Genomic DNA, 26,260 nt, shown 5'->3' on the forward strand with positions numbered 1-26,260 from the left:
TAAAAAAAAAAAAAAGATAGCAGGAGGGGAAGAATGAAGGGGGGGAAATCGGAGGGGGAGATGAACCATGAGAGACTAAGGACTGTGAAAAACAAACTGAAGGTTCTAGAGGGGAGGAGGGTAGGGGGATGGGTTAGCCTGGTGATGGGTATTAAGGAGAGCACGTTCTGCATGGAGCACTGAGTGTTATACGGAAACAATGAATCATGGAACACTACATGAAAAACAAATGATGTAATGTATGGTGATTAACATAACATAATAATAAAAAAATTTTTAAAAAGTGAGATCGGGGGAATAAAGAACTTTGAACAATAGATTTATTTTTACTGAACCAGCATGCCTGGGAGGTACAGCAGAATTCCATCTGCAGTCATTTTGCAGTGATTTTGAAGATGAAGGTTTTGTTTTCCTTTTCTTGCTTTACTGTATGAGCAGAAATTTACATAAGTGTTCATTGATATTTTCCATAGCAAGTATCTTTTTCTTAGTAATAATTTTAATAATATTTCTTCTAGGGTTTTACTGTTAAGCATAATATAGGATGTTGGTTTGAGATAGAACTTTTTTTTCCTCTCAGAGTCGGTTGTCAATTATGTAAGTTAAATTTTAGTTGAATGCCTTTTTAGCATCTTTTTAAAATTATTGTGTGATTTCTTACCTCCCTTTTTTCCTATTGATCTGTGGCATTAATAGATTTCCTAATATTAGGGATTCTTGTATGGTTGTGAAAATTTTTGAATAACATTGACAGATTTTATTGTGCGTGTGCACTCATGTGCGTGCGATAGGGAGAGAGGGAGAGAGGGAGAACACAAGCGTGTTTGGAGGGGAGAAGGGGCGGAGGGGAAGGTAGAAGCAGACTCCCCACTGAGCAGGGAGCCTGACACTAGGCTCCATCCCAGGACCCCGGGATCATGACCTGAGCCAAAGGCAGACACTTAACTGACTAAGCCACTCAGGTGTCCCAGGACTTCTACTTTTGTTTGGGAAATTAGAATATAACTTTTTTCCTGGTATTGTCAATTTTGGTATCAGGGCATGCTTCCTTCCTATAATGAATTGAGTATATTTATGGTTAATATTACACTCAATAATATTTATGATTCAGAATATGATCAATTTCATTAAGATCAGAGGCTATATCTTATTATATTCTTGTGTGCTTATATTCATTTTTATACTCTTCATATCCCCTTTCTCTCTTTTACCATATTTTGGTTAATATGATTTGTCAGAGGTTTGTGTGTTTGTCTTTTAAATGAAGTGACTTGTGGATTTATTTTATTTTTATCTTTTATTGATATCCAACTTACTGATTTTTATCTCTATTCTTCTACCGTTTTGTTTTTAATCTCTTGATTTAAAGGTAAAACTTATTTATTTTAATTTAAGAATTAAAATACTTTAGGGCATGGCAGTGATAAGATGAAGGCAGAGGATGGAGATTTGAGCCTAAGAATTGTAGGGATTTCTGGTGGTGGAGACAGGAGAAAACAGAACAATGGAGAAGTAGTGATCGAAGGCATAAAGAAAATTTTGTGGTGGGGCGCCTGAGTGGGCTCAGTTGTTAAGCGTCTGCCTTCGCCAGGGTCCTGGGATCGAGCCCCGCATCGGGCTCCCTGCTCCATGGGAAGCCTGCTTCTCCCTCTCCCACTCCCCCTGCTTGTGTTCCCTCCCTCGCTGTCTCTCTCTGTCAAATAAATAAATAAAATCTTTAAAAAAAAAAAAATTTGTGGTGCTAAAATATCTTTAGGTTGAAAGGGCTAACAAATGCTCGAAGAACTCCTGACATAATGGAATTAAAAATACCTTTATAAATTACGTTCTGACAGTGTCAACTGTGAAAGAACTCAGAAAATACGATAATTATCTGAGCATTCCTTCTCTTTGCCAAATAATCCTTCTTTCAGACCTTGTTAGAGAGCTGTGAAGTTAATGTGTCTTAGTGTATAAGGGTAACTTACTAGAAGGATAGAAAATATGATACTAAAACTTTGAGGAGAAAAAAAGGAAATGAAGAAAATAGAGATCAGGAAAAGAGAAAATTATAGAAAAGAGCTAATCAAGATGGAAAAAATAAGTTCAACTATATTAGTAATCAAAATCATTGTAAATATGCTAAATTCACTGACTGAAATTTTGAGATTTCTGACAGGGTTAAAAAACAGCAAAACATGGGCGCCTGGGTGGCTCAGTTGGTTAAGCGACTGCCTTCGGCTCAGGTCATGATCCCGGAGTCCCGGGATTGAGTCCCGTGTCGGGCTCCCTGCTCAGCAGGGAGTCTGCTTCTCCCTCTGACCCTCCTCCCTCTCATGCTCTCTGTCTCTCATTCTCTCTCTCGCAAATAAATAAAATCTTAAAAACAAACAAACAAACAAAAAAAAACAGCAAAACACAGAGATTAAACTACTTATAAAAGTTATACCGAAAGCATAATTACATGAAGTTTGAAAGTATATGGAAGGAAAAAAGTACATCTTACAACAAATTTACAGTGTTTCTAGAAATAACACTAGCAAAAATGTGTAAGATCTATGTGGGGAAAATATTAAAACTATTGAAGGAATCAAAGAAGACTTAAGCAAATGGAGAGCTTCATAGAAAGGAATACTCAAGTTTTAAAATGTCACTTCCTTCCAAATTAACCTTATAAACTTAGTACTATCCCACTCAGAATTTTAATAGGTTGTTCATAGGACTTAATAAGCTGATTCTAAAATCCATATGGAAAAAAGAAAGGCCCAGAATAACCAAGATAATTTTGAAACAGAAATGTGAGCTGGTGGGACTTATTTTATTAGATATCAGATATTAGATATCAAAAATGATTATAAAGCTTTTAGAAATTAGCTCATTGGGAGGCCTGCTTCTCCCTCTCACACTCCCCTGCTTGTGTTCCTTCTCTGGCTGTGTCTGTCTCTGTCAAATAAAATCTTTAAAAAAAAAAAAATCTTAAGAAAAATCATTTTAGTTAGTAAGTTTGTATAAATGTACAAATAATGTCATATTTGTGTATATCTCGCTGTATATATTGTGAGATAGATATATATTTAAAGAGAGAGAGAAGCTTTAATAATTAAAAAGACATAGGCATAGATTGGAAGATATTTAGAGTATACCTGTCTGTACAATAAAGAACAATCTAATACAAAAATGCAAAAAAAGGTGTAGTTAACAGTTGCTGATAAGACCAGCAACTTTTGTTTATCATAACATTTGTTATATAAAATACTCTGGCATTTTCATTCCTCAAGGTAAGATCATTAAAAACAGAACTTTAAGAAATCCCCCAAATAACAGGGACAGTTTTTTCAGATGTTGTTATTTCTATATAGTTGATATATACTGTTTTCCTATTTGTTATTCACTGTTTACTTACCAATATTCAGTTGATACTCAGTTTTATTTTTGGTTTTTTTTTTGATAGTCATTGATGATGTTAAGGTCTCATTTCACAAGAAAGGTTAATATGATTTATTTGGACATGTTTTCAAAAGTTCTTAAATGTTTTATAAAAACTGAGATGTAACTAATAAAACAGTAAATCAATACAAATGTAAAATGACCTTCAAAGATCTCTGAAACTTATTTTTCAAAATATTTGTTACCTTGTACTGCTGGGTTACAGATATGACTTTTTTTTTTTTTAAAGTAGCTATGACAGTTTATCAGAAAAGATGTGAGACGACAAATAGAAAGGAAACCCTTTGAACAGATTTATAAATTGCTTTCAGCTGACTCTGCTGTTATTTTTAATACATTTCCATGTTCATTATTGCAAACTTAAGTTTTCTTCTAATAACAGGACAATATCAGGTACAGTTAATTTAAGAAAAATATCAAATACCTTCTTTTTTATTTTCTTGTGTATTCGTTTGGTAAACATTGATTGAGATTCTGGTGCATGCAAAGATTGTGATAAAGTCTCGAGACATAGAAGTTATAACTGGCTAAGGGAGGTGAAATGGCAAATTATAATGCAATGGAAAATGTGATATAATATGTAGTGAAATTTTCTTATGAAATTTTAAAGACTAACCAGCAAAAGGATGTATCACCATGTTTTGAGAATTTAAGGTAAAACATTACAAAAGAGCCCGTGGGATTTAGTGGGAATTTCCTACATTGACAAAGGGCGAAGGGACTTTCCATTATGTTCAGATGGATAGCCATGAAGAAATCTCTCATGCTTAGGGCACTGTATCTAGTTAAACATGGTTAGGTATGTTGTCCAGAGAGGATAATTTTAGAAGGGTAGAAAAGGTCTGCTTCATGAAAGGCCTTTTATATAATTATAAGAAAGTTATATTCTCAACCTTTTTCCAACTTTCAGTCTTAAAATGAATAACATTATCTGAACAAGACATATTGCAAGTGGGTATTTTTTGGTCATTGAAGACCATCATATAGATAAGCTACAGATTGGAGCACCTGGGTGGCTCAGTTGGTTAAGCGACTGCCTTCGGCTCAGGTCATGATCCCAGGGTCCTGGGATCGAGTTCCGCATCGGGCTCCCTGCTCTGCGGGGAGCCTGCTTCTCCTTCTCCCACTCCCCCTGCTTGTGTTCCCTCTCTTGCTGTGTCTCTCTCTGTCAAATAAATAAATAAAATCTTAAAAAAAAAAAGATAAGCTACAGATTGGTGCATTTCTTGGTATGTGAGTAAGGGTTTAGTGCAGGAATAGAAACCAGTGTAGGTATTAAGCACAAGGGAATTCAATTCAGGAATGTAGCTGTTTACAAAATACTGAGAAGGGTGCTAGAACTATTGAGTTTCAAGAATTACGATTACTGCCATACAGCTGCCTCTCAGCACATGAATCTCAGGAGTAGAACTTGGAATGCTCTTTTTTTTTTATGTTGAGTTAACCAACATATAGTACATCATTAGTTTTTTATGTAGTGTTCAACGATTCATTAGTTGCATATAACACCCAGTGCTCATCACCACACATGCCCAACTTAATACCCATCATCTGGCTACCCTATTCCCCTCTCCCTCCCTTCTTTAACCCTCAGTTTGTTTCCTGGAGTCTGGAGTCTCTCATGGTTTGTCTCCCTCTCTGATTTCTTCCCCTTCAGTTTTCCCTCCCTTCCCCTATGGTCCTGTGTGCTATTCGTTATTTTCCACATATGAATGAAACCATATGATACATGTCTTTCTCTGCTTGACTTATTTCACTTAGCATAATCCCCTCCAGTTCCATTCATGTCGATGCAAATGGTAGGTATTCATCTTTTCTGATGGCTGAGTAATATTCCCTTGTATATACGAACCATATCTTCTTTATCCATTCATCTCTGCTCCTTCCACAATTTAGCTATTGTGGATATTGCTGGTATAAACATTGGGGTACATGTGCCCTTTCCTTTCACTACATCTGCATCTTTAGGGTAAATACCTAGTAGTGCAATTGCTGGGTCGTAGGGTAGCTCTATTTTTAACATTTTGAGGAATCTCCATACTGTTTTCCAGAGTGGCTGTACCACCTTGCATTCCCACCAACAGTTTAAGAGGGTTCCCTTTCTCCACATCCTTGCCAACATTTGTTGTTTCCTGCCTTACTAATTTTTGCCATTCTAACTGGTGTAAGGTGGTATCTCATTGTGGTTTTGATTTGTATTTCCCCGATGGCTAGTGAAGTTGAACATTTTTTCATGTGTCTGTTAGTCATTTGTATGTCTTCTTTGGAGAAGTGTCTGTTCATGTCTTCTGCCCATTTCTTGACTGGATTATTTGTTTTTTGGGTGTTGAGTTTGATAAGTTCTTTATAGATCTTGGATACAAGCCTTTTATCTGTAATGTCATTTACAAATATCTTCTCCCATTCTGTGGGTTGCTTCTTAGTTTTGTTGACTGTTTCCTTTGCTGTGCAGAAGCTTTTATCTTGATGAAGTCCCAAAAGTTAATTTTTGCTTTTGTTTCCCTTGCCTTTGGAGACATGCCTTGAAAGAAGTTGCTGTGGCCGATGTTGAAGAGGTTATTGCTTATGTTCTCCTCTAGGATTTTGATGGATTCCTGTCTCGCATTGAGGTCTTTCATCCATTTTGAGTTTATCTTTGTGTATGGTGTAAGAGTATGGTCCAGTTTCATTCTTCTGCTTGTGGCTGTCCAATTTTCCCAGCACCATTTACTGAAGAGACTGTCTTTTTTCCACTGGATATTTTTTCCTGCTTTGTTGAAGATTAGTTGACCATAGAGTTGAGGGTCTATTTCTGGGATCTCTATTCTGTTCCATTGATCTATATGTCTGTTTTTGTGCCAATACCATGCTGTCTTGATGATCACAACTTTGTAGTATTGCTTGAAGTCAGGCATCATGATGCCCCCAGCTTTGGTGTTCTTTTTCAACATTCCCCTGGCTATTTGGGGTCTTTTCTGGTTCCATACAAATTTTAGGATTGTTTGTTCCTGCTCTGTGAAAAATGCCAATGCTATTTTGATAGGGATGGCACTGAAAATGTAGATTGCTCTGAGCAGCATAGACATTTTAACAATTTTTATTCTTCCAATCCATGAACATGGAATGTTTTTCCATCTCTTTGTCTCTTCCACCATTTCTTTCATAAGTATTCTGTAGTTTCTAGAGTATAGATCCTTTATCTCTTTGGTTAGGTTAATTCCTAGGTATCTTATGGTTTTGGTGCTATTGTAAATGGAATCGATAAATTTAAGTAGTTCATGTAAAAAAAAAGAACTTGGAATGTTGTGTCAGGTCCAACTGCTGTCATAACTACCTCTTGCCACTCAGGTTTCCTTGAATGCCCTTGTCAGCAGAAACAGCACCAGAAAGATGGTCTGTGCCTCCTTTTGCCTGCAAATCTCAGGCACATCCAGTTGGTAAAAACTTAATCTCATCTGGAACTTTAGCTATGGGACAATCTGGGAGATAGAAGTTTTAGCTTTCTAGTATCTGTAGAACAGGAAGGCATAGAGGAGAATATGGAAGAGGATACTGAGTACTAGTTGACCAGATCCAGCACACTATAACTCTGCACCCTTTTCCTAGATATACATACCACAAAGTGTCACTAAAAATTTAGGAAGCATTATGGTAGAAGATAGGAAGCCATTAGGGTCTTCCAAGTAAGATATGATTTCTCTTGGCTTTGAAAAGATAACTCTGGGGGCAGCTAGGAATTGATTTGACAGTCAGTAATAATGGTTTAAATTAGTCCCAAGCCATGAGGATAGAGAGGGAGTAAGTCAGGAATATCTGATTGTTTTGTTAAATAACATAATAAGTTCTCACATTTTATGTAGTTTATTTGTTCATTTAATGAATTAAGTACTTATTAGGTAAAAGATGGTGTGATATTTGCTGAGAATATAAAAGTGATGGCATATTTCCTGTCATGTTGGGCTGATTTAATGGTGATAACAGGCATATAGATGAACTTATTGATTCATATGTCCTTATGGATTAAATACACATGTGTGTTTATGCCCTTGTTTATGGATGATTAATTTCAACATTACTTAGACTGTATGTGTTTTTGTGTTAAAATAGGTAATAATTAAATCTTCCAAATTCGGTGCTTGTTGACTATATAGTACTTGACAGACTGCTGCTAAAGCTAAATAGTGAATAGGAGATATATATCACTTCCTAACATGTAGTATGTTGCATTTTTTAAGTCCCTTAAGCAAATACAGAAATTGTGTTCCTAGTAACAACTTTGTGTAGAATGAGTATATCAATTTTTAAGTCCTGTAGAGGAAACTAGAATACAACTCCATTTAGTAACAATCTGGGGGAATTCAACTTGATTATCTATGTATTTCTAATACATTTGGTTCAGTCACACACTTTTTTTGGGGGGCTCCTTATTATTCATTTTAAAGTACCTTTTCAGGCTCAATTTAATATACCATTCTTATAATATCTGATCTTACTAGTGTTTACTGAGTTTTAATGTCTTTCATGTGAATCTCAATATGTTATTTTAATTATTTTCATTATAACATTACACTTTAATATGTCAGCACATAAACTTAAATTAACTTGGTGTCCTGGTATCAGTAAAAACCAAAGTCACTATCATTTACTGTGATCTATATTACCTTAAAATAAAAATCTTTATAATAAAAGTGTATGAAGAACAAGAGTCATGAGTTTCAACCAAAGGTAATGTTTGAGCTTCATGATAAATGCACTGGTGGCATTCTTAAAATTTTCCTGGGGTCTTTATAATTTAATTCTAAGAAATATAAGAATTTGTTTTTCCTATATGCTTTTATACCTTTTTACATAAAAAGATTTTGGTGGATGGATTATATTAAATAACAGGTCAGTTATCTATTGCTGCATATCCAAACATCCCAAAACTTGAAAGGCTAAAAGAACAGCCATTTTGTTTGGTCACCGTTCTGTGGGTCAGCACTTGGGTTGAGCTCTGCAGAAGTAGTCTATCTATCCCTGTAGTCACTTACGCAACCGTAGTTACCTGGCTGCTCAACTGGATTGGATGATCTAGCTTGCCTTATGTGTCTGTTGGTTGGTGCTGGCTGTGGGCTGGGCCAGAGTATCCCAACAGGTTTGTCTGAGCTTCATCACATGGCACCTGGGTTCTAAAAGCATAAGAAAGAGGGCAGGCCCCAATGTGCAAGTGCTTTTCAAATCTTTGCTTGTGGCAGGGCTGCTAATGTCTCAGTGGCTAGTACAAGTCACAAGATCCTAGAATCAGTGTTGGGAGAGACTATACAAGGGGGAGGATACAGGGAGGGAGAGGAGACCTCTTGGGGGACATTTCTGTAGTAGTATAGTGATATTTACTTTGTTGAAACTTTCTGTTTTCAATGTTTCTTTGCACATCTGTTAACCTAAACTCTTTAAATTTGAAATCTCTTTGTCCCATGGCTATTTAGTGCCATTTGTTTCATGACTGCTTTTACTGAAAAATACTAGCTTTCTGTCATGGATTACTTTCTTAGAATAATTGACAACACATCTCTCTTTCTCTACACACACATGCACACATGCACACATATACATATATACATGTGTATATATGTATAGTTTTAAGTGCTCCATTCAGTGTGACTCCTTTTAAATAATATAATTTCTTCATCAGTTTATTACTTCAAAGCCTGTGCAGTTATGCTTTAACTATTCTTTAAACTTTCAACAAAGAAAGCTAAGATTTTTGTTTTATTATTTTTTTAAAGATTTTATTTATTTGAGAGAGAGCATGCAAACATGAGTTAGGGAGTACAGAGGGACAAGCAGACTCCCAGCTGAGGAGGGAGCCCAACATGGGGCTCCATCCCAGGACCCTGAGATCATGACCTGAGCGAAAGCAGACGCTTAACCGACTGAGCCACCCAGGCACCCAGATTTTTATTTTATTAAACAAGGAAATATAGTCATTTTGTATAACAAATATTGAAAGAACCCATTAAATATAAGTCCAGTTTGTCTCAACAACCAGTTTTATATTTTGGTGACTGATTAAATTGCCCACAAATTTATGATCTTGCAGTTCTTAGCAGGTCATGTTGATTGAGTTGCTTTTCTAGTAGTATGTTTTGGGGGACCACATTTTCTTACTGGCCTTTTCCTAAATCACTGGCATGGTATTTTATTTGGTTGCAATACGGAATTTTAGTTTTCTCACTTTCCTATTCTCATTTGTTCAGAGCCATTAAAATTTGCTAATTAAGAAATTGTTAATTGTAATAAAAACCATGTGACTCCCCCCTCCTCAACTGAATCAAATAATGAGGATAGATATGGAGCAGATTAATTTTTAAATATGGTGCATTGTACTAATACACTCCTGTTATTTCTATACAAGACTCATTCTAGGGACCATCTTAAAGTTTTGGTGATGGATAATTTTAATTAAGTTCCTTCTTAAAATGTTAAGTAGTAGTTTGTTTTCACTTCCAAAAAACAAAGGTGCTTAAAATTTTTCAGCAATATAGGTTGGTTTTATAATTGAGAAAAAACTTATGATGGCAGCTAATATCGAAAAAGTGAATCTAGCGAAAAGTTCCAGATTTTTTGCTGAACATTGAAGAATTTATTCTTACTTTGTTTCTTTAAATATTTGAGAAACAGCTGCAGTATGCTGTTGGACTGGGAATAGAAAATATCTTATGAATATATCCAGAATCTCTGCCGTTAAGGAGATAAGTTTAAGTTTTTGAAGCATATTATGTAAATAATTTTATTAGTATTAAAATCAAAGATGGGCTATGTAATTGTGTTAAACAAGTCAGTAACTACTGCTTTGTAGAGTGAAGAATAAAGGAGAATTGCAGAGTAGTGGAACAGATCTGGAATTGGATATTTCTGGTTTTTTTAATCTGGTTATTATTTTGGCTTATTTATGTTGAAATTATTTTTGAATTTTCAAGACGTTTTGCTCCATTCATGTTTTAGTTTACAACACATTTCGAATGAAATGGCTGTTTTTAGGTTTATTACATTGTTCATTTTATACCTGGCTTGTTGTTGCTACTTTTATATACTTCAGATAATTAAAATTTGCCTGGAACTTCTAGTTAGTAGACTATCACCTAATAATAATTAGCTAACATTTATTGAACACTTATCTGTTTCAGGCCCCATTTTAAGCATCTACCAGGCTTTGTCTTATTTGATCCTCCGGGGAACACTGTCAGGTAGATGTCCTTTACTGCTTAGAAACTGAGGCTCTGAGAGATTGAGTGGTTTGCCTAAATTCTCATGCTAACAAGCGAACAGAGCTGGAAATTAAAAACAGGCAGTCTAATTCCAGAGCTTATGCCTGTGTATAATCAGAATCACAATCTATTTTCATAATCGCTAAGTCCACAAATCTCTGAAAACAAAAAATTTTAAAACAGCTTTATTTAGGGTATAATTAACATACAATAAGCTGCACATACTTAAAGTGTCAATTTGATAAATTTTGACACATATATACACCCATGAAACTGTCATCATAATCAAGGTAACAAACATACAAATCACCCCAAAATGTTTCCTTGGGGTCATCCCTCCCCTCTTCTGTTTCTAGCCTCCATCTCCACAATCTCCAGGTAACCATTGATCTGCTTTCTGTTACAATAGATTCGTTTGCATTTCCTATTGCATATAAGTTGTATATAAATGGAATCATACAATATGTATTTTTGTCTCGCTTCTTTCCCTCATGGTAAGGATTTTGAGATTCATCAATGTTGTTGCACGTATTAGTAGTTTATTCCTTTTTACTACTGAATAGCATTTTGTTATAGGTACGTAACAATTTGTTCATCCATTTACCTGTTGATGGACATTTGGACATTTGGATTGTTTCCAGTTTTTGACTATTATCAAACTGCTATGGATCATCTGTGTATAAGTCTTGTATAGACCTATGTTTTTCTTTTTCTTGGGTAAATGCCTAAGAATGGAGTGGGTCCATCACAGTAGTTGTATGTTTAACTTTTTAAGAAACTGCCAGTGACTATAGGTAATAAATAATACTGTATTGTATATTTGAAAGTTGCTAGGAGAGTAGAAGATCTTAAAAGTTCTCATCACAGGAAAAAAATATTTCTAACTATATGTGTGGTGATGGATATTTCAACTAGACTTATTGTGATCATATTGCAATATATACACATATATTGAATCATTATGGTGTACATTTGAAATTAATATAATATTACATGAAAATTATATCTCAATTAGAAAAAAGACTGCCAGAATTATACCTTAAAATATATAATGCGTTTATGAGATACTCCCATTTTAGGTGATATACAGAATTTGCATTATGTACTTTTTAAAATTTGGAAAATTCAGAATTCTGAAACCTATATGCCCTAGAGTTTTCAGAAAGGTACTGTGGACTTACTGCTGTGTGAAGTAATAGGGTACTATAAAATGTTTTTTTGATGCAGTAGACATTTCTGTGCTTTAGTTAAGCTTATATAAATCCCTTAGAAAGATGACCTGTTATTATATAAAACCCTCAACAAAAAATACAGATGATGAACCTTAAGTAATTATCTAAATGAACATTCCCTTGAGGAAGTAGACCATGAGTTGCATGTACATTTATTTTTTCTAAGTATTTTCATCTTGAAAATTTTCTGTGTATATATTGTGGTAATGGGAATAACAATATTGTGTGTGCTATATCTTGCCTAAAACCTAGTGTCCCTATTGACAGTCTAGCACTGATTATCATTGTGTATTATTTGAAGTACTATTCTATGGAAATTTTTTTATTATTATTATGTTATGTTAATCACCATACATTACATCATTAGTTTTTGATGTAGTGTTCCATGATTCAATGTTTGCGTAGAACACCCAGTGCTCCATGGAAATTTTAAATAGAATATTTTGAGAGACACAATAGGTAGTCTGAAAAAAAGACCATTATATGATTTCATAACATACTAATTTTTTTTTACTAAAAATAAGTGCTACAAAAAGGACAAGATGGACAAGATAATGTCCATTCTTGATCATGAAGTCAAATGAGCTAATAATAGAAAGTGTTTGAAATTGTTGGAATGATAATAAAGTTTAATACATGCATGTAAATTATAATTTGTTAATGAAGGCCTATCATATCATCATGACATAGGAAGAGATAGTTGTCTAAGCCTCAGTGTGGAGGATCTCTGCCCTCCATGAGGCTTACAGGTTAGTGAGGAAGGTAGACCCTACCTCTCTTAAAAGTCTAGACTAACAAAGATATGAAGTATTGGGATATCAATTTGAATAAAGGTGGTATTTGAACTGAAACTTAAAGAAAAACATGAACCGGCGGAGCATTTTGAGGAAGGAATAGTAAGCACAGGTGATGAGATGGATTAGTGTGTTTAATAACTCCTAAGAAATATAATAGTACCTTGGGGTCATGTGGGTATTAGACTTATAGTTTGTGGCTTAATGGTTAAATTTGTGATGTGCCTTGTGATGTGATGAGCACTGGGTGTTATACGTAACTGATGAATCATTGAACACTACATATAAAACTAATGATGTACTGTATGTTGGCTAATTGAATTTACATTAAAAAAATGAAAAAAAAATTTGTGATGTGCCTAAAGTAGCACAGTGACTGACATAGATTTGAAACACTGACTTTAAAGCTCATCTTTCTGTCAAGCCATGCTGTCTATTTACTGTAAGGTCTTATGTTTGACATATAAGTTGAATTTGCATATTAAATATTAATCACAATGAGTAGGTAAATCTGGTTGTATGTCATTTTTGCTTTCCTAAATTATATATCATGATTAACCCTCAAATGCAATTAATAAAATTTACAGACATTTTTCTAATTACCTTTTTGGCTATATTTTCTCTTTCAGGGTTACGTTTTGCCATCTGCCTTTCCAGAGTAAGTGGCTCTATGTGGGCACTGAGCGAGGTAATATACATATTGTCAATGTGGAGTCCTTCACACTCTCAGGCTACGTCATTATGTGGAATAAAGCCATTGAACTGTGAGTTTGAGCACATATTCCATATCTGAAATTTCAGTACCATATATGATATCTTTATATAATAGCTAATCAGTAAATCTATGTGGAATTAAATATGTCAGACATTCTTGATATTAAACACAGTTTATTAGCCTTTTCTAAATATTATTAGCAGTTTGTAAGTTTAAAGCCTTTATAGATAGATGAACATATGCATATATGACATGTGTATGTATATACAGACTGTAGCACAAGTTTATTTTATTTTATTTTAAAGATTTTTTATTTATTTATTTGAGAGAGAATGAGAGACAGCACAAGAGGGAAGAGGGTCAGAGGGAGAAGCAGACCCCCTGCTGAGCAGGGAGCCCGATGTGGGACTCGATCCCGGGACTCCAGGATCATGACCCGAGCTGAAGGCAGTCGCTTAACCAACTGAGCCACCCAGGCGCCCCCAGACTATAGCACAAGTTTAATGAAAAAATTCTTAGGTGAAAAACACTCCACTTTTTTTTTTTTTTTTCTGCGTACTTTTAACTTCTAGTTATTTTTCTTTCAAATGCTGCTCATGCCCCACTAATGGGTTGCCACCAATGTTTAGAAAACATTGATCTAAATCACTACTTGATATGTTTTAATCAACAAATATAATGTAAATGTTTGCAAGGTAACATTACAGAATTTGACAGTAATTTTCCCTAATTTTGATATAATTGTTTTCCTTTAACAACAACAAGAACAGGGTTGAGCTGTAAGGCCCTAAGGATCCTTAGCACTAACTTTGCACTCTGTTAGAATCTTATCTTTTATATCTTATCTCAAGTTTTTCCTTATATTATTTAGACATAAAAATCAAAATTTAAGGATATTGGCAAGATTCATTTTCAGTGTTTTTTAAACAAATAGTTCCACAGAATTTGACATTAAAGGTAAATTTGTAGCATTTCTTTTTTTTTTTTTTTAAAGATTTTATTTATTTATTTGACAGAGAGAGACACAGCGAGAGAGGGAACACAAGCAGGGGGAGTGGGAGAGGGAGAAGCAGACTCCCTGCTGAGCAGGGAGCCCGATGCGGGGCTCGATCCCAGGACCCTGGGATCATGACCTGAGCCGAAGACAGACGCTTAACCGACTGAGCCACCCAGGCGCCCTGTAGCATTTCTCTTAAGTAATGTCTTGGTGCACCTGTGATATAGTGTATTAAGCCTCGTTTTCCTTCCTATGGCAGGGATGTTATCATATCTCAGTCCCTTGGTACAAGGTGTGGGTTTTTGCTGTCTGTTCTGTGAGTTGGTCACAACATCTAGTGGGTAGGCCTAGTGCAGATGTCTGTACGGTTTCACAAAGGTCTCTCATGAAGTGGACTGGTGTCTCAGCCCTCGGAATTTATGAATAGGGAGGTGCTTATTCCTACCGTATGGGCGTAAGTTCAGCTCCATTCTTAGCTACTGTATGACTTTTTTTTTCCTCTGACCAAGTACAGTGGCATTACTTTTGTTCACTTTTTAAAAAACATAATAGAATTTTTCCTATTTTTCATGTGAACTATGAAACTGGATGAGATGCTCCAGTTGGAGGCTAGAGTTGAGTAAAATAAGATAGTAATATTTTAGATGATGCTTTATTTAAAAATATTAATTCTGAGAATTATACGATGAGAATAGGTTTTTTTTTTTTTGTGCTAAAATACTAAATTGAAGATTCTTTCCTATATAGAAAGTATACTTACAAATTTTGCTGACTTGTATCGGTGTCACTCTTTTTCTTCCAATTCCTATTTTTTTTTAATTTAAATTCCAGTTAGGTAACATACAGTGTAATATTAGTTTCAGGGGTACAATATGGTGTTTCAACACTTCCATACAACACCCAGTGCTCATTACAAATGCACTCCTTAATCCTCATCATCTATTTAACCCATCCATCCCCACCCGTATTTTTCTTCTGAGTCCTATCTTGATCCATATTAAGAACTATACATCTCTTATTGATCACTTACTGAATTGTTTTCCTCCTTTATAAATGTATCTTTATTTTCTATTCATTGATTTCACTGTGATGAATATATAGTTGTATTGAAATTTTTAATTAAGAAAAAATCTTACTATTCTATTTTAGGTCATCTAAATCTCACCCAGGACCAGTTGTCCATATAAGTGATAACCCAATGGATGAAGGAAAGGTAGAATTTTTTCTAAAAATACATATTTATTAAATGCATGGATTTTGGTATTTTTTAAAAATATGCAAACTGTTCCAGTACCACATACATTTACCTTGCAAAATTGAGATTTCTAACAAAGGTTGTACATCAAAGGCGCATACTGGTTTATTTATATATTATGAAGAACAAGTGAAAGAATTAGAATCATTTACAGTTTTAAAGAACAAAAAACCCTAAGACAAAATTTAATAAGTACTAGTAAAAGTTATTAATTTATTTTTGGCTTATTAAGATTTTCTGGTAATCCTGGCAAAAACTGTTTTCTTTTGGTTTTCAATTATTTTTAACAATTATACAATTTTTGTAGCATTTATCACATAATGCCTTATGTTAGAGTTGTCTGTATCTCATCTCCCTTAAATTTTTCTTCATAGATAACTTAGATTAATAATGTAGAGATTTTTTAAAATAGTTCTTCATTTTTTTATATTCAAACCCAGTTTCATACAGTCAGTATCTAATTGTTGTTTAGATTTGTTAATACATTTAAAAATAAATAAAATTTCTTTTTCCATGAATCTCTTTCCTAATTCAGTCTCTTAAGTAGTTCTATTTAATGATATTTTTCTACTTACAGAATTTTATGATATTAGCCTACATAAACACCAGGATGTTTATCACTATCAGAAGTCAGTGAAATGAAATTTCTAGGTTTTGTGAAGGTTTTTTCTTCCCTTAATTGGTGGAAATGGTCTAGCCTTTATGTTGAGTTAACACTGTTCTCTTATTTGCCACTAGGAAAACAAAAAAGGATAGCTATACTGTTTGGCGTTAGCTTATAAGCATACAGATGTATGTTTTGAGAGAAACTTTACGCTAAGCAAGTTATAGTAACCTGTACCTTCACTTTATTTTCTTTGCTACAAGGTACTTGTCTAGAAGCCAAGACTTTAGGTGGGAGGCATGGCAAGAGAATTAAAAACTTCCCTCTCTTCTACCTGGATTCAGTCTCTTAAGTCATCTCAATCCTTTCTTTGCAGTGTCTCTTTTCTATTGTCTCATTATGACCACTAAAGTTCAAGGCATTCCAAGCCATTCATGAGCCATTTCCACATCAATCTTCCTAGAATGCTGTTTTAATATTATTGCTCTCACGTTAAAAAGGTTTCAGTGGTTCTGCAGTAGGTAACAAAATAAAGCTTCTTTAAAACATAGCCCTAGGTTTCATTGTCTTTCAGAACATCTTTACCTGAATGCTATGCTGAAGTAAATAGTTATTTCCAAATGTGAGCTGTTTATTAATGCCTCCATGCCTCCTTTATGTGAGTCCCTCCCTTTGGAATGCTTTCCCACTATTCTCTCTCTTCAGCTGAATACCTACCCACATTTTGAGGCTCAGATTAAATGTATATCTTTCATGATATCTTGCTGATAATCCTGACTAAAAATGCTTTCTGTCACTTCCAAATTCATTAGTACCTTAGTTGTACAAGTTTTACAATATTTGTCACATATTGCCATGTATTAGAAATATGTGCATATCTCACCTCCCCGGAACTTGAAAGACCCCTTGAGCATAGAGATAATACTTATGAAGCTTTATGTTTCCCATAGTACCCAACATATAAATAGTAATGCCTCTATATATACTTGATTTATTGTATAAATAAATTGTATATAACTGCTTATTATCATCCCCATGTTTTTGAAACCTGGCATTATGTTATTCTCCTTACTTTCCAGAGTTAATCTCACTCAAACATTTTTGAAATACTAAGGTACTAGAATAGATTATATTGTCTAACCTTTGATTTCTAATAGAAAAATCCACTTTATATCAGTGACTCTCTACAGTTTCCAAAGATCTTTGTGACATTGTGTTGCTGAAGAAAGGTATAAAGTGACAGGGCAGGTTCCTCCAAAGCTAACCTATGGTAGATGCTACCACATTAAGCAGAGGTCTTAGCTAGGGAAGGTTAGGTATTAGTGTAAAATTACTTATGATGGTAACAGAAATAATTACCACTTATTGAATTCTGCTTTGTTTTGGGCACTGTGCTTTCTACTTTATATGCACTATTTTATTTGATCATCTTAACAATTTTTAAGTTAGTTATCTTCCCTAATTTACAGATGATGAAGCAGAGACTTAGTGCGACTATGTGTTCCAGAGGTACAAAGTTAGATATTGGTGGAGCTGGGATTTTGAATACTGATTGCTCTGATTTCATCCCCAGAGTTACTGATGTTGTAGAGAGTTATATTCATATTCAGCATACCCACTAATGCTTTTTATGAAAGAAAAAAGGAAACTAGTCAACAGAATATAAATTAACATCTCTGAGTTATGAAAGAGCCTAATAAGAATAAACGTTGAAAGAATTTCCCAAGTTTAAATACCATGTCTTTAAGTTAGATCTTCAATTTTTTAATATTTAGGAGATTATGTGGATTAAAGCCTAACCTGTTGGCATAGATTTCTAACATTCTTAGGATGTTAGAGCTGGCTAAGGGGTTAAAGCTTACTCTAACCTTCTTATGTTATTAACATCTGGATGGGTAAAATTATTTCCTTAATGTTACATGGCTTCTGAGTAACAGATGTAAGACTAGAGCTTAAGTGACCTGTGTCCTGAGCAATCTAGTGCTGTTTACACTGTACATCAACTCTTAAATTTTATCCTTTCCCATCTCTTACTCCTGAAGTTTCTCTGTTACTTCCCCATCAAAAAATGCCATGTCACATGTCTACGATATTTAGAAGGACTAGGAAAAGGTAAAGGAAGCAAATACCAGTTTTTCCTAGAAGGAGAATATATCTCACATTGCCTAGGCAAGAACAGTTTGTGTTAGCAAAATTAACTGTACTTCCTATAAAGATGAGGAGTTTTGTTAGCTTCAGTGATTGCCCCTCCAAGTGCCCCTGTGGTCTGAAATCCACTAAATTGCTATGTCATTAAATTTAGTGGGTCTGCCCCAACTTTGTTCATATCCCCAGATTATAGGAAGAAGTATTGGCTACCTACTAATCACTTATGTATTCATTAAACAAATATTTATTGAGTGTCTCCTGTGCACTAGGCAGGATATTAGAGACCTATAGATGAAAATGCATGTGCTAACATAGGAGAAGGAGGATTTTAGTCTATCTAGAAGAATTGGGGGTTGGCTTACCCAAGGGAGCAACACTTGAGAATTAAGAATTGAGAATTAAAAATGAGTAGAAGATCACTCAATGAATAAAAGGAAAGGAGGTTTCAAGCAAAGGGAATATTGAGATTTTAAAAATGTCAAGGAGGAGGGTTGTGGGCAGCAGAGATTGGATAGAGAGTGGACCATTTGTGAAGCAAGAACATGCATTCCATTCTGGAATTTATTCATTCACAAAAAAACGTTGTTAAGTACCTACAAATACCAGTCAAGCTCTGTGTCTTACCTTAGTGGTGAACAATATAAAAACAGTCCTTGCCTAAATAGACTATTGTTATAATCAGTAAGAGGATTCAGCTAAGGAAAAGGACATTATTGTGCAGTGACCCTTCAGATTAAAAAATGTACAGAGTGCTGTTGGAGCACATAGAAATGGGATTGACTTATATTTGGTGGGTCAGGGAAGGCTTCCCAGAGGAAGTAATAGCTAAAACAACATCTGAAAAATTAGTAGGATTGGTCAGGCAAAGAAGATGACTTCAAATATGGCCCAGGAAGACAGCAAAGATAAGAGAAAGCATGAACTGAAAGATGTGCTGGAGTGTATTGAATAAGAGGGATGTGACAAGGGACAAAGCTGTAGAGGTCAGCAGAGGTCAAACGATGATAAATCTTGTAGGTCATATTACTCAGTTTGGACTTTATCCTAAAAGTAATAGTAAGGCATTAAAAAAATTTTAAAAGCATGCATTACATGATCAGGTTTGCATTTTAGAATTGTTAAACACTAGCTACAGTAGCGAATGGGTTTAAAAAAGGAGCAAGACTGGAGTCAGGGAGACCAAGAGACCAGAAAAGAGGACTTTGTGTCTTGAACTAGTAGAGAGGTATTGGAGGTAGGGGAAAGTAGAGAGATAATAGAATGTAATTTTAAAATTACTTGATGATTTTTACCTGAGGAGGGAGAGACTAGAGTTAAGGATGACGCCCCCAAGGTTTTCGTCTGAGTGACTTAATGAACACTAAGATAAGAAATACCGAGAGAGACACTGCAGTAGTGAACACCAGAAAAAGAGGGTAGGGAAAAAATAATGAATTCACTTTTGGACACATACTTTGAGGTTCTTGTGGAGTAGATAAAGGGAGCCATCTTCACTGGAATTATGAGTCTGAATCTTATGAGAGGGATCTAGGCTGGATATAACTTGGAACTTTTTAATAGATGAGTAAATGACATTGCCTGATAATGTTTTGAATTAGGAAAGTTTGTAAACTCTAAAGCACATACAAATGTTAATTTTTATTAATAATTTATTATGTTATATTAATTAATGAAAATGTACACTCAGGACTTCAAAATGGTACTATTTTCTTTCTCAATAATTAGTTATATATGTTAAGTCCCTAATCATCAAAGACATATAAATATGCAATGCAGTGTTATTTGTCATTCATGTGATTAGCAATGCAGATGTTTAATTATAACTTTATACTTGAAGTATATGAATGATAATAGTTACCTTTATTGTCAGCAAATAAATGTTTCACATAATATTCCTAGGTCATGTGACGTTTTCTTTTATTACAGCTTTTGATTGGCTTTGAATCAGGAACAGTAGTGTTATGGGACCTCAAATCAAAGAAAGCCGACTACAGATACACATATGATGAGGTAATATTATTTTTGCTAATCAAATATTATTTTTGTCATTTTTCTAATTAAGAGCAGCTTCTTTAAGAACTTAATTGGTGATTTTAGTTGAGGCAACCTTTGTAATTGCAATAACACACCTAATACATACATACATACATTTATTTATTTATTTATTTATTTATTTATTTATGTAATCACATAGCTCAAAAGATTTAAAAATAATCTCTTTTCCATCCCTGTTATTTGGCCATCCAATCCCCTTACCTCTGGTACTAGTGTTACCAGTTTCTCATGTATTCTTCTAGAGGTATTCTATCATTTACAAGCAAATTAATAAATGTATCCTAAATAAATCCTATTTTTGTATTATAGACAAATGATAGTATACTGTGGACAGAGTTTTGCTTGCTTTAAGATCCAAATAAAGATTGACTGTGATTGATTGATGTCTTCTAAGTCTCTTTTAAACTATAGGCCTCTCCTCTTACTCTTTGCCTTCCCTTTCTTACTTCATTCCTTCTTTTTGGCCATGTATTCACTGAAGATAGTTTATCAAAGACTAGATTTTTCTGGTTCCATCCCTCTTGTGTTTAACATCTTTTTTTTGCCCTTAGATTTCCTATAAAATGGATAGTTTACTGAGGCTTGAATAAATTCAGGTTCATTTTTTATTTTTAGCCAGACTTCTTAAATGATGCTGATGCTCTTCTGTCAGTTGGAGTGTTAGTGTCTGTGAGGTTAGCAGCCAGTGCTGTTCAAAGCCTAGATTTATTAATGCAAAGAGGTTGCAAAATGAAGATGTTCTAATTCTGTAATTCCTTCTCTATTTATTAGCTCAGAGACACTTTAGTGTAAAGAGAAACTTCTCACATACTATTTGGTTAAATAGCAGTATTATAGTTAGTAAAGGAAAAGCATATATGATTCTTTCCTTTTATTTCAGTATTTACTCTAAAAGGGTTCTGTAATCCCAGTGGTGACCAATTTGTTCTTGCTTTTAGTTTCACTATGTACTTAAAGATTTAAATATATTTGATGTGCTTCAGTACATTGAAGTTATTATCCTTATTGATTTTCAAATTCTCCCATTTTGGTCTGTGAACCTCCTCCTTTTGGTTCCTCAGTTCTTTGGTGATAATAGTCTTGGATAGCTTCCCTGCTATCTGTTATAAAAAAGTATAACTATTAATCTGTATATTTTTGTTTCGAACTTAGAATAAGATTTTTTCCTTATGAAATGTGGCTTCTTTCAGTGTGAAATGGTATCTGATAACTGTAATCTGGGGATTAGTACGGGTCATGATTTCTAATTCAATGAATAGAGCTAGGAAATGTATAAGTGGTTTTGTTTGTTTTTAAGATAAAATATGTCATGTCTTCATACTGATGCTTTCAGTTACTTAAAACAGCAGACTATATTGAGTAACTATAATAATACTTGGAATACTTTATAAATGTTTGCATGTGGTTGTTGTAAGCATGGCTAAAAGAATTTCCTTTGTTTTCATAGCTGCATACTTTTTGTTTTTATTTTTTTTCATACTTTTTATTTTTTAAGTTTTTAGTTACTAAGCACTGTGGTTCACTAATCAAGATCTTAAAAGTATAAAAAAGAACATTTTTAATAAAGGGTTCTTCTAATTTCATCGGAAGTTTTGACCTGTAAATCTGTTTTCTACACTAAAATAAGAGCAGAATTTAAAAATTCACTTTTTTTGTTTTGCTTTTTATAAATTTAAATAGTGATCTTGGCTTTAGCTGTTATGGAGTCACAGGGACTGGATTTACCCTCTTCCTTAAACAAATACACTGGAAAAATATGTGAAACAACAGTTTTTAGAAATTAGATAGCAGGTAGTAAGAACAGAGATTCCTCAGAGAGGAAACAAACAAGGTGAGCCATTTAGTTGCCTTAGCTTATGGCCTAGAGATTTTTCCAGGTCTCAGTACATAAAGGGGAAACCTAGGTGGAAACTCAGTAGTCTCTCTGAGTTGAGGAGACAGAATTGAGAATTTGGGGAAGCCAAAGTATTTGTAGCCTATAAGGCAAGGTACCAAAGGGTAGGGAACTACCTAGAGAAAGAGAAAGAGTTAGAAATCTACAGGGAATTCCCCACCCTGAGTCTTCAGGTAAATACTGTTTAGCGTGTGGGTATGAGGCTTAGAAAAGATCCATTAGAAAGGAGTAGGTAAAACAATTGTCATAGCACACAGGGCCAAGAATAGTTTACATTTGCAACAGAATGGGGAAACTTGTAATGCATGGGACATCAGGAAAAATACTCAAAAGGTACTGCCTCAGTCGTGGGTCTACACTAACCCTAAAGACACATCTGACTGGCCTAACAAAGCTTAAAAGCAAGCCTTGAGAAGTCTAAACTGTTTTCAAATAATATACTCAAAAAAGCTCAAAAATATTCCAAAGAATATAATAATAACCCACCATAAATTTCACAATAGTTAGCATCCAAACAAAAATTTGAGGCATAGAAAGAAGCCAGAAAGTATGATGAAAAATGAAGAGAAAATGCAGTCAATAGAATAAGACTCAGAAATGACACAGATGGGGCGCCTGGGTGGCTCAGTTGGTTAAGCAACTGCCTTCGGCTCAGGTCATGATCCTGGAGTCCCAGGATCGAGTCCCACATCGGGCTCCCTGCTTGGCAGGGAGTCTGCTTCTCCCTCTGACCCTCCTCCCTCTCACTCCTTCTCATGCTCTCTGTCTCTCGTTCTCTCTCTCGCAAATAAATAAAATCTTAAAAAAAAAAAAATTTAAAGAAATGACACAGATGATAGAATTAGTAGACAAGGATATTAAAACAAATGTTACTAAATGGGTTTCATATGCTCCAGAAGGTAAATGAAAGCATAAACATGTTGGAAAGGGTTTTTCAATTCTTCCTTGTCCTAATTGGAATTTCTAGAGATGAAAAAAATAAAATGTCTGAGATAAAAAATACTCTGGGTTGGTTTACCAAAAGATTTGATCTTGCAGAAGAAAAGATAATGAACTTGAAGACATTAACAGTAAAACTACTCAATATGAAAGATGGGCAGAAAAGGAGCAGAACATCAGTGAACTGTGCTTCAACTTCAGGCAGACTAATGTATGTGTAATAGTCCTAGAAGAAGGAACATGGACAGAAAGTATATTTGAAGACATAATGACTCAGATTTTTCCAAATTTGATGACAAATATAAACCCTATAAACTAATAGGATATATAGATATCTCAGAAGTTCTGTGAACTCAAAGCAGAAGGAAAATGAAGGAAAGCTATATAAAAGCACATGTTTCAGTTGCTTTAAACTAGACCTAGTGATACAGAACATCTTAAAGGCAACCAGAGGATGTGGGAAGGGAACACATTAAATACAGAGGAACAAAGATAAAAATGACAGCAATGGTTTCCTTACAAACAGTCCAAGCCAGAACACAGTAGAACAACACCTTTATGGTACTGAAAGAAAAAATTGTCAACCTAGCATTTTATATCCAGCAAAATATCTTTTCAAAACAAAAGAAAAATGCTTTACACACATCAAAAACTCAAAGAATTCGTCACTTGCAGACCTTCACTGCAAGACATGTTAAAAAGTTTTTCATGCAGCAGGCAAGTGATAAAAATGGAAATATGACTCTACTCAAACAAATAAAGGACACCAGAAATGGTAGCTATGTAGGTAGATAGAAAAGCTTTTTAACTTTTTTATTCTCTTTAAAAGGTAATTATGGAAATAAAAAATGGTAAAAATGCATTGTAGGATTTCTGACATGTAGAATTAAAATATAGACAATAGTAGCACAAAGGTCAGGAGACAGAATCTTTTTGTAAGCTTATTATACTGTACCTGAAATGTTATGATATTACTTGAAGGTGGACTATGATAAGATAAAGACATATGCTATAAATTCTAAAGGAAATACCAGAGCAACAAGAGTAACCTAGATAGTTAAGCCAAAGAGGAATATAAAATGAAATTTTAAAAATATTCAATCCAAATGGAGGCAGAAGAGGAACAAAGAACAGATGGCAGAGATAGAAAAAAAATGGGAGGGCAACAGATTTAGACCCAGCTAGCTATGTCAGGAATCATATTAAATGCAGTCATTTAAACACCCCAAATAAATGGCAAAAATTGTCAAATTAGATAAGAAAGCAAGAACAAACTCTGCACTATTTAAAACCCACTTTAAATATAATGACCCGGAGGTGGAGGAGCAAGATGGCGGAAGAGTAGGAGACCTAAATTTCGTCTGGTCCAGGAATTCAGCTAGATAGGGAACAAACCATTCCAAACATATACAAACTCAACAGGAGATCGAAGAATAGAATAGCAGCAACTCTCTGAACAGAAAAGCGACCACTTTCTGGAAGGTAAGATGTGCGGAGATGTGAATCCGAGGTGCTTTTCGGGAAGATAGACGGTGGGGGAGGGGGCCTCCCTTGGCCGCTTCTGGCAAGTGATAGAGCAGCAGAGCACAAAATCGGAACTTTTAGAAGTCGGCTCTGCTGAGGGACATCGCTCCAGTGGCTAAGCGGGGGGTGGAACCCTCGCCAGGACAGTGTGGTCTCAGGACCCTCGGGGTCACAGAAAGACCAGGGGTGCCTGAGTGTGGCAGAGCTCCCAGGTATCGGAGTGGGGAAGATGGCTGCAGAGACGGAGCCGAGGAGTGGGCTCTCAGCTCGGGTTTGCCATAAACCGTGATCCACGGCACAGTTGGGCCACTGCTCTTGCAGCAGGGACCCAATGAGCGGCAGATCCGGGGAGACTCCCCTTCCTCCCCCGGGAGGAGCGGCGCGGGAGTGCACCGCAGGGGTCTGCTGGGTTTGGAGACTCCACACGAGGTCGTGTGCCAGAGATAGAAATGCTCGGTCACAGGCCGGGTGAGCACGGAGAGCAGCCGGAGACCAGGGAAACAGGAGTGATTGACGGCTTTTCTCTGGGGGCACACTGAGGAGTGGGGCCCCGAGTTCTCGGCTCCTCCAGGGCAGAGATTGGGAGGCCACAATTTTCACTCTCCTCCTCCAAAGCTGTATGGAAAGCTTGCAGGGAACAAAAGCTCCCAAGAGCAAACCCGAGCAGATTACTTAGCCTGGACCGGCAAGGGCAGGGCAGTTCCACCTCTGGCAAAGACATTTGGGAACCAAGGCAACAGGCCCCTACCCTGGAAGGTCAGCAAGAAGCGCTCGCCAAGACTAAGTTTACCGATCAATGAGAACAACAGAACTCCAGTGCTAGGGGAATACTGCACATAGAATTCATGGCTTTTTTCCCCTGATTCTTCAGTCTTTCAAAGTTAATTTTTTTAATTTTTTTTTTTTGAATTTTACTTTTGCCCTTTTTCAACCAACATCTTATCAATCCCTTTTTTAAAAAAATCTTATTTTTCATTTTTAGAGTCATATTCTATCCCTTCATAGTAGTTAACCTTATTTTTGGTGTATATATATATATGTAATTTGTTCTCTCTTTAAAATTTTGGGGTATAGTTTCTTCTAACAGACCAAAATATACCCTAAACCTCTAGGGTGTGGCTTTGTTCTACTCTCCTGCCTAATCACATTCTCTCCCTTTTTTTTTTTTTAAATCCTCTTCTTTCTTTTTTCAACTAGCTTCTTATCAATTCCTTTTATAAAATCTTTTATAATTTTCATCATTACAGTCATATTCCATCCCTTCGTCATATTTACCCTTATTTTTGTACATATAAGCTTTTCTTTCTTTAAAATTTTAGGAGGCAGTTTCTTCTAACAGACCAAAATATGCCCAAAATCTAGTGTGTGGCACTGATCTATGCACCAGCCTGATCATATTTGATCATACTCTGTTTTTTGTTTTTTTTCTTTTTCTTTTTCTTTTTTTTTTT

General features: G+C 35.1%; 1 protein-coding gene across 6 annotated transcripts in view; it reads left to right on the top strand.

The window, feature by feature from the left end:
- STXBP5 (syntaxin binding protein 5) overlaps window positions 1–26,260 on the top strand; it is a 177,151-nt gene that overhangs the window by 40,498 nt on the left and 110,393 nt on the right. For all 6 annotated transcript variants that reach the window (XM_031030702.2, XM_081829115.1, XM_006735799.3 and 3 more), the window contains exons 5-7: window positions 13,308–13,442; window positions 15,540–15,603; window positions 20,324–20,407. In XM_031030702.2, coding sequence (XP_030886562.1) covers window positions 13,308–13,442; window positions 15,540–15,603; window positions 20,324–20,407 — 283 coding nt within the window. The remainder of the gene's footprint in view (window positions 1–13,307; window positions 13,443–15,539; window positions 15,604–20,323; window positions 20,408–26,260) is intronic.

Source organism: Leptonychotes weddellii, chromosome 8, assembly GCF_054177405.1.
Source record: "Leptonychotes weddellii isolate Sample4059 chromosome 8, ASM5417740v2, whole genome shotgun sequence".
In the NCBI taxonomy this organism is placed as follows: Eukaryota; Metazoa; Chordata; class Mammalia; order Carnivora; family Phocidae; genus Leptonychotes; species Leptonychotes weddellii.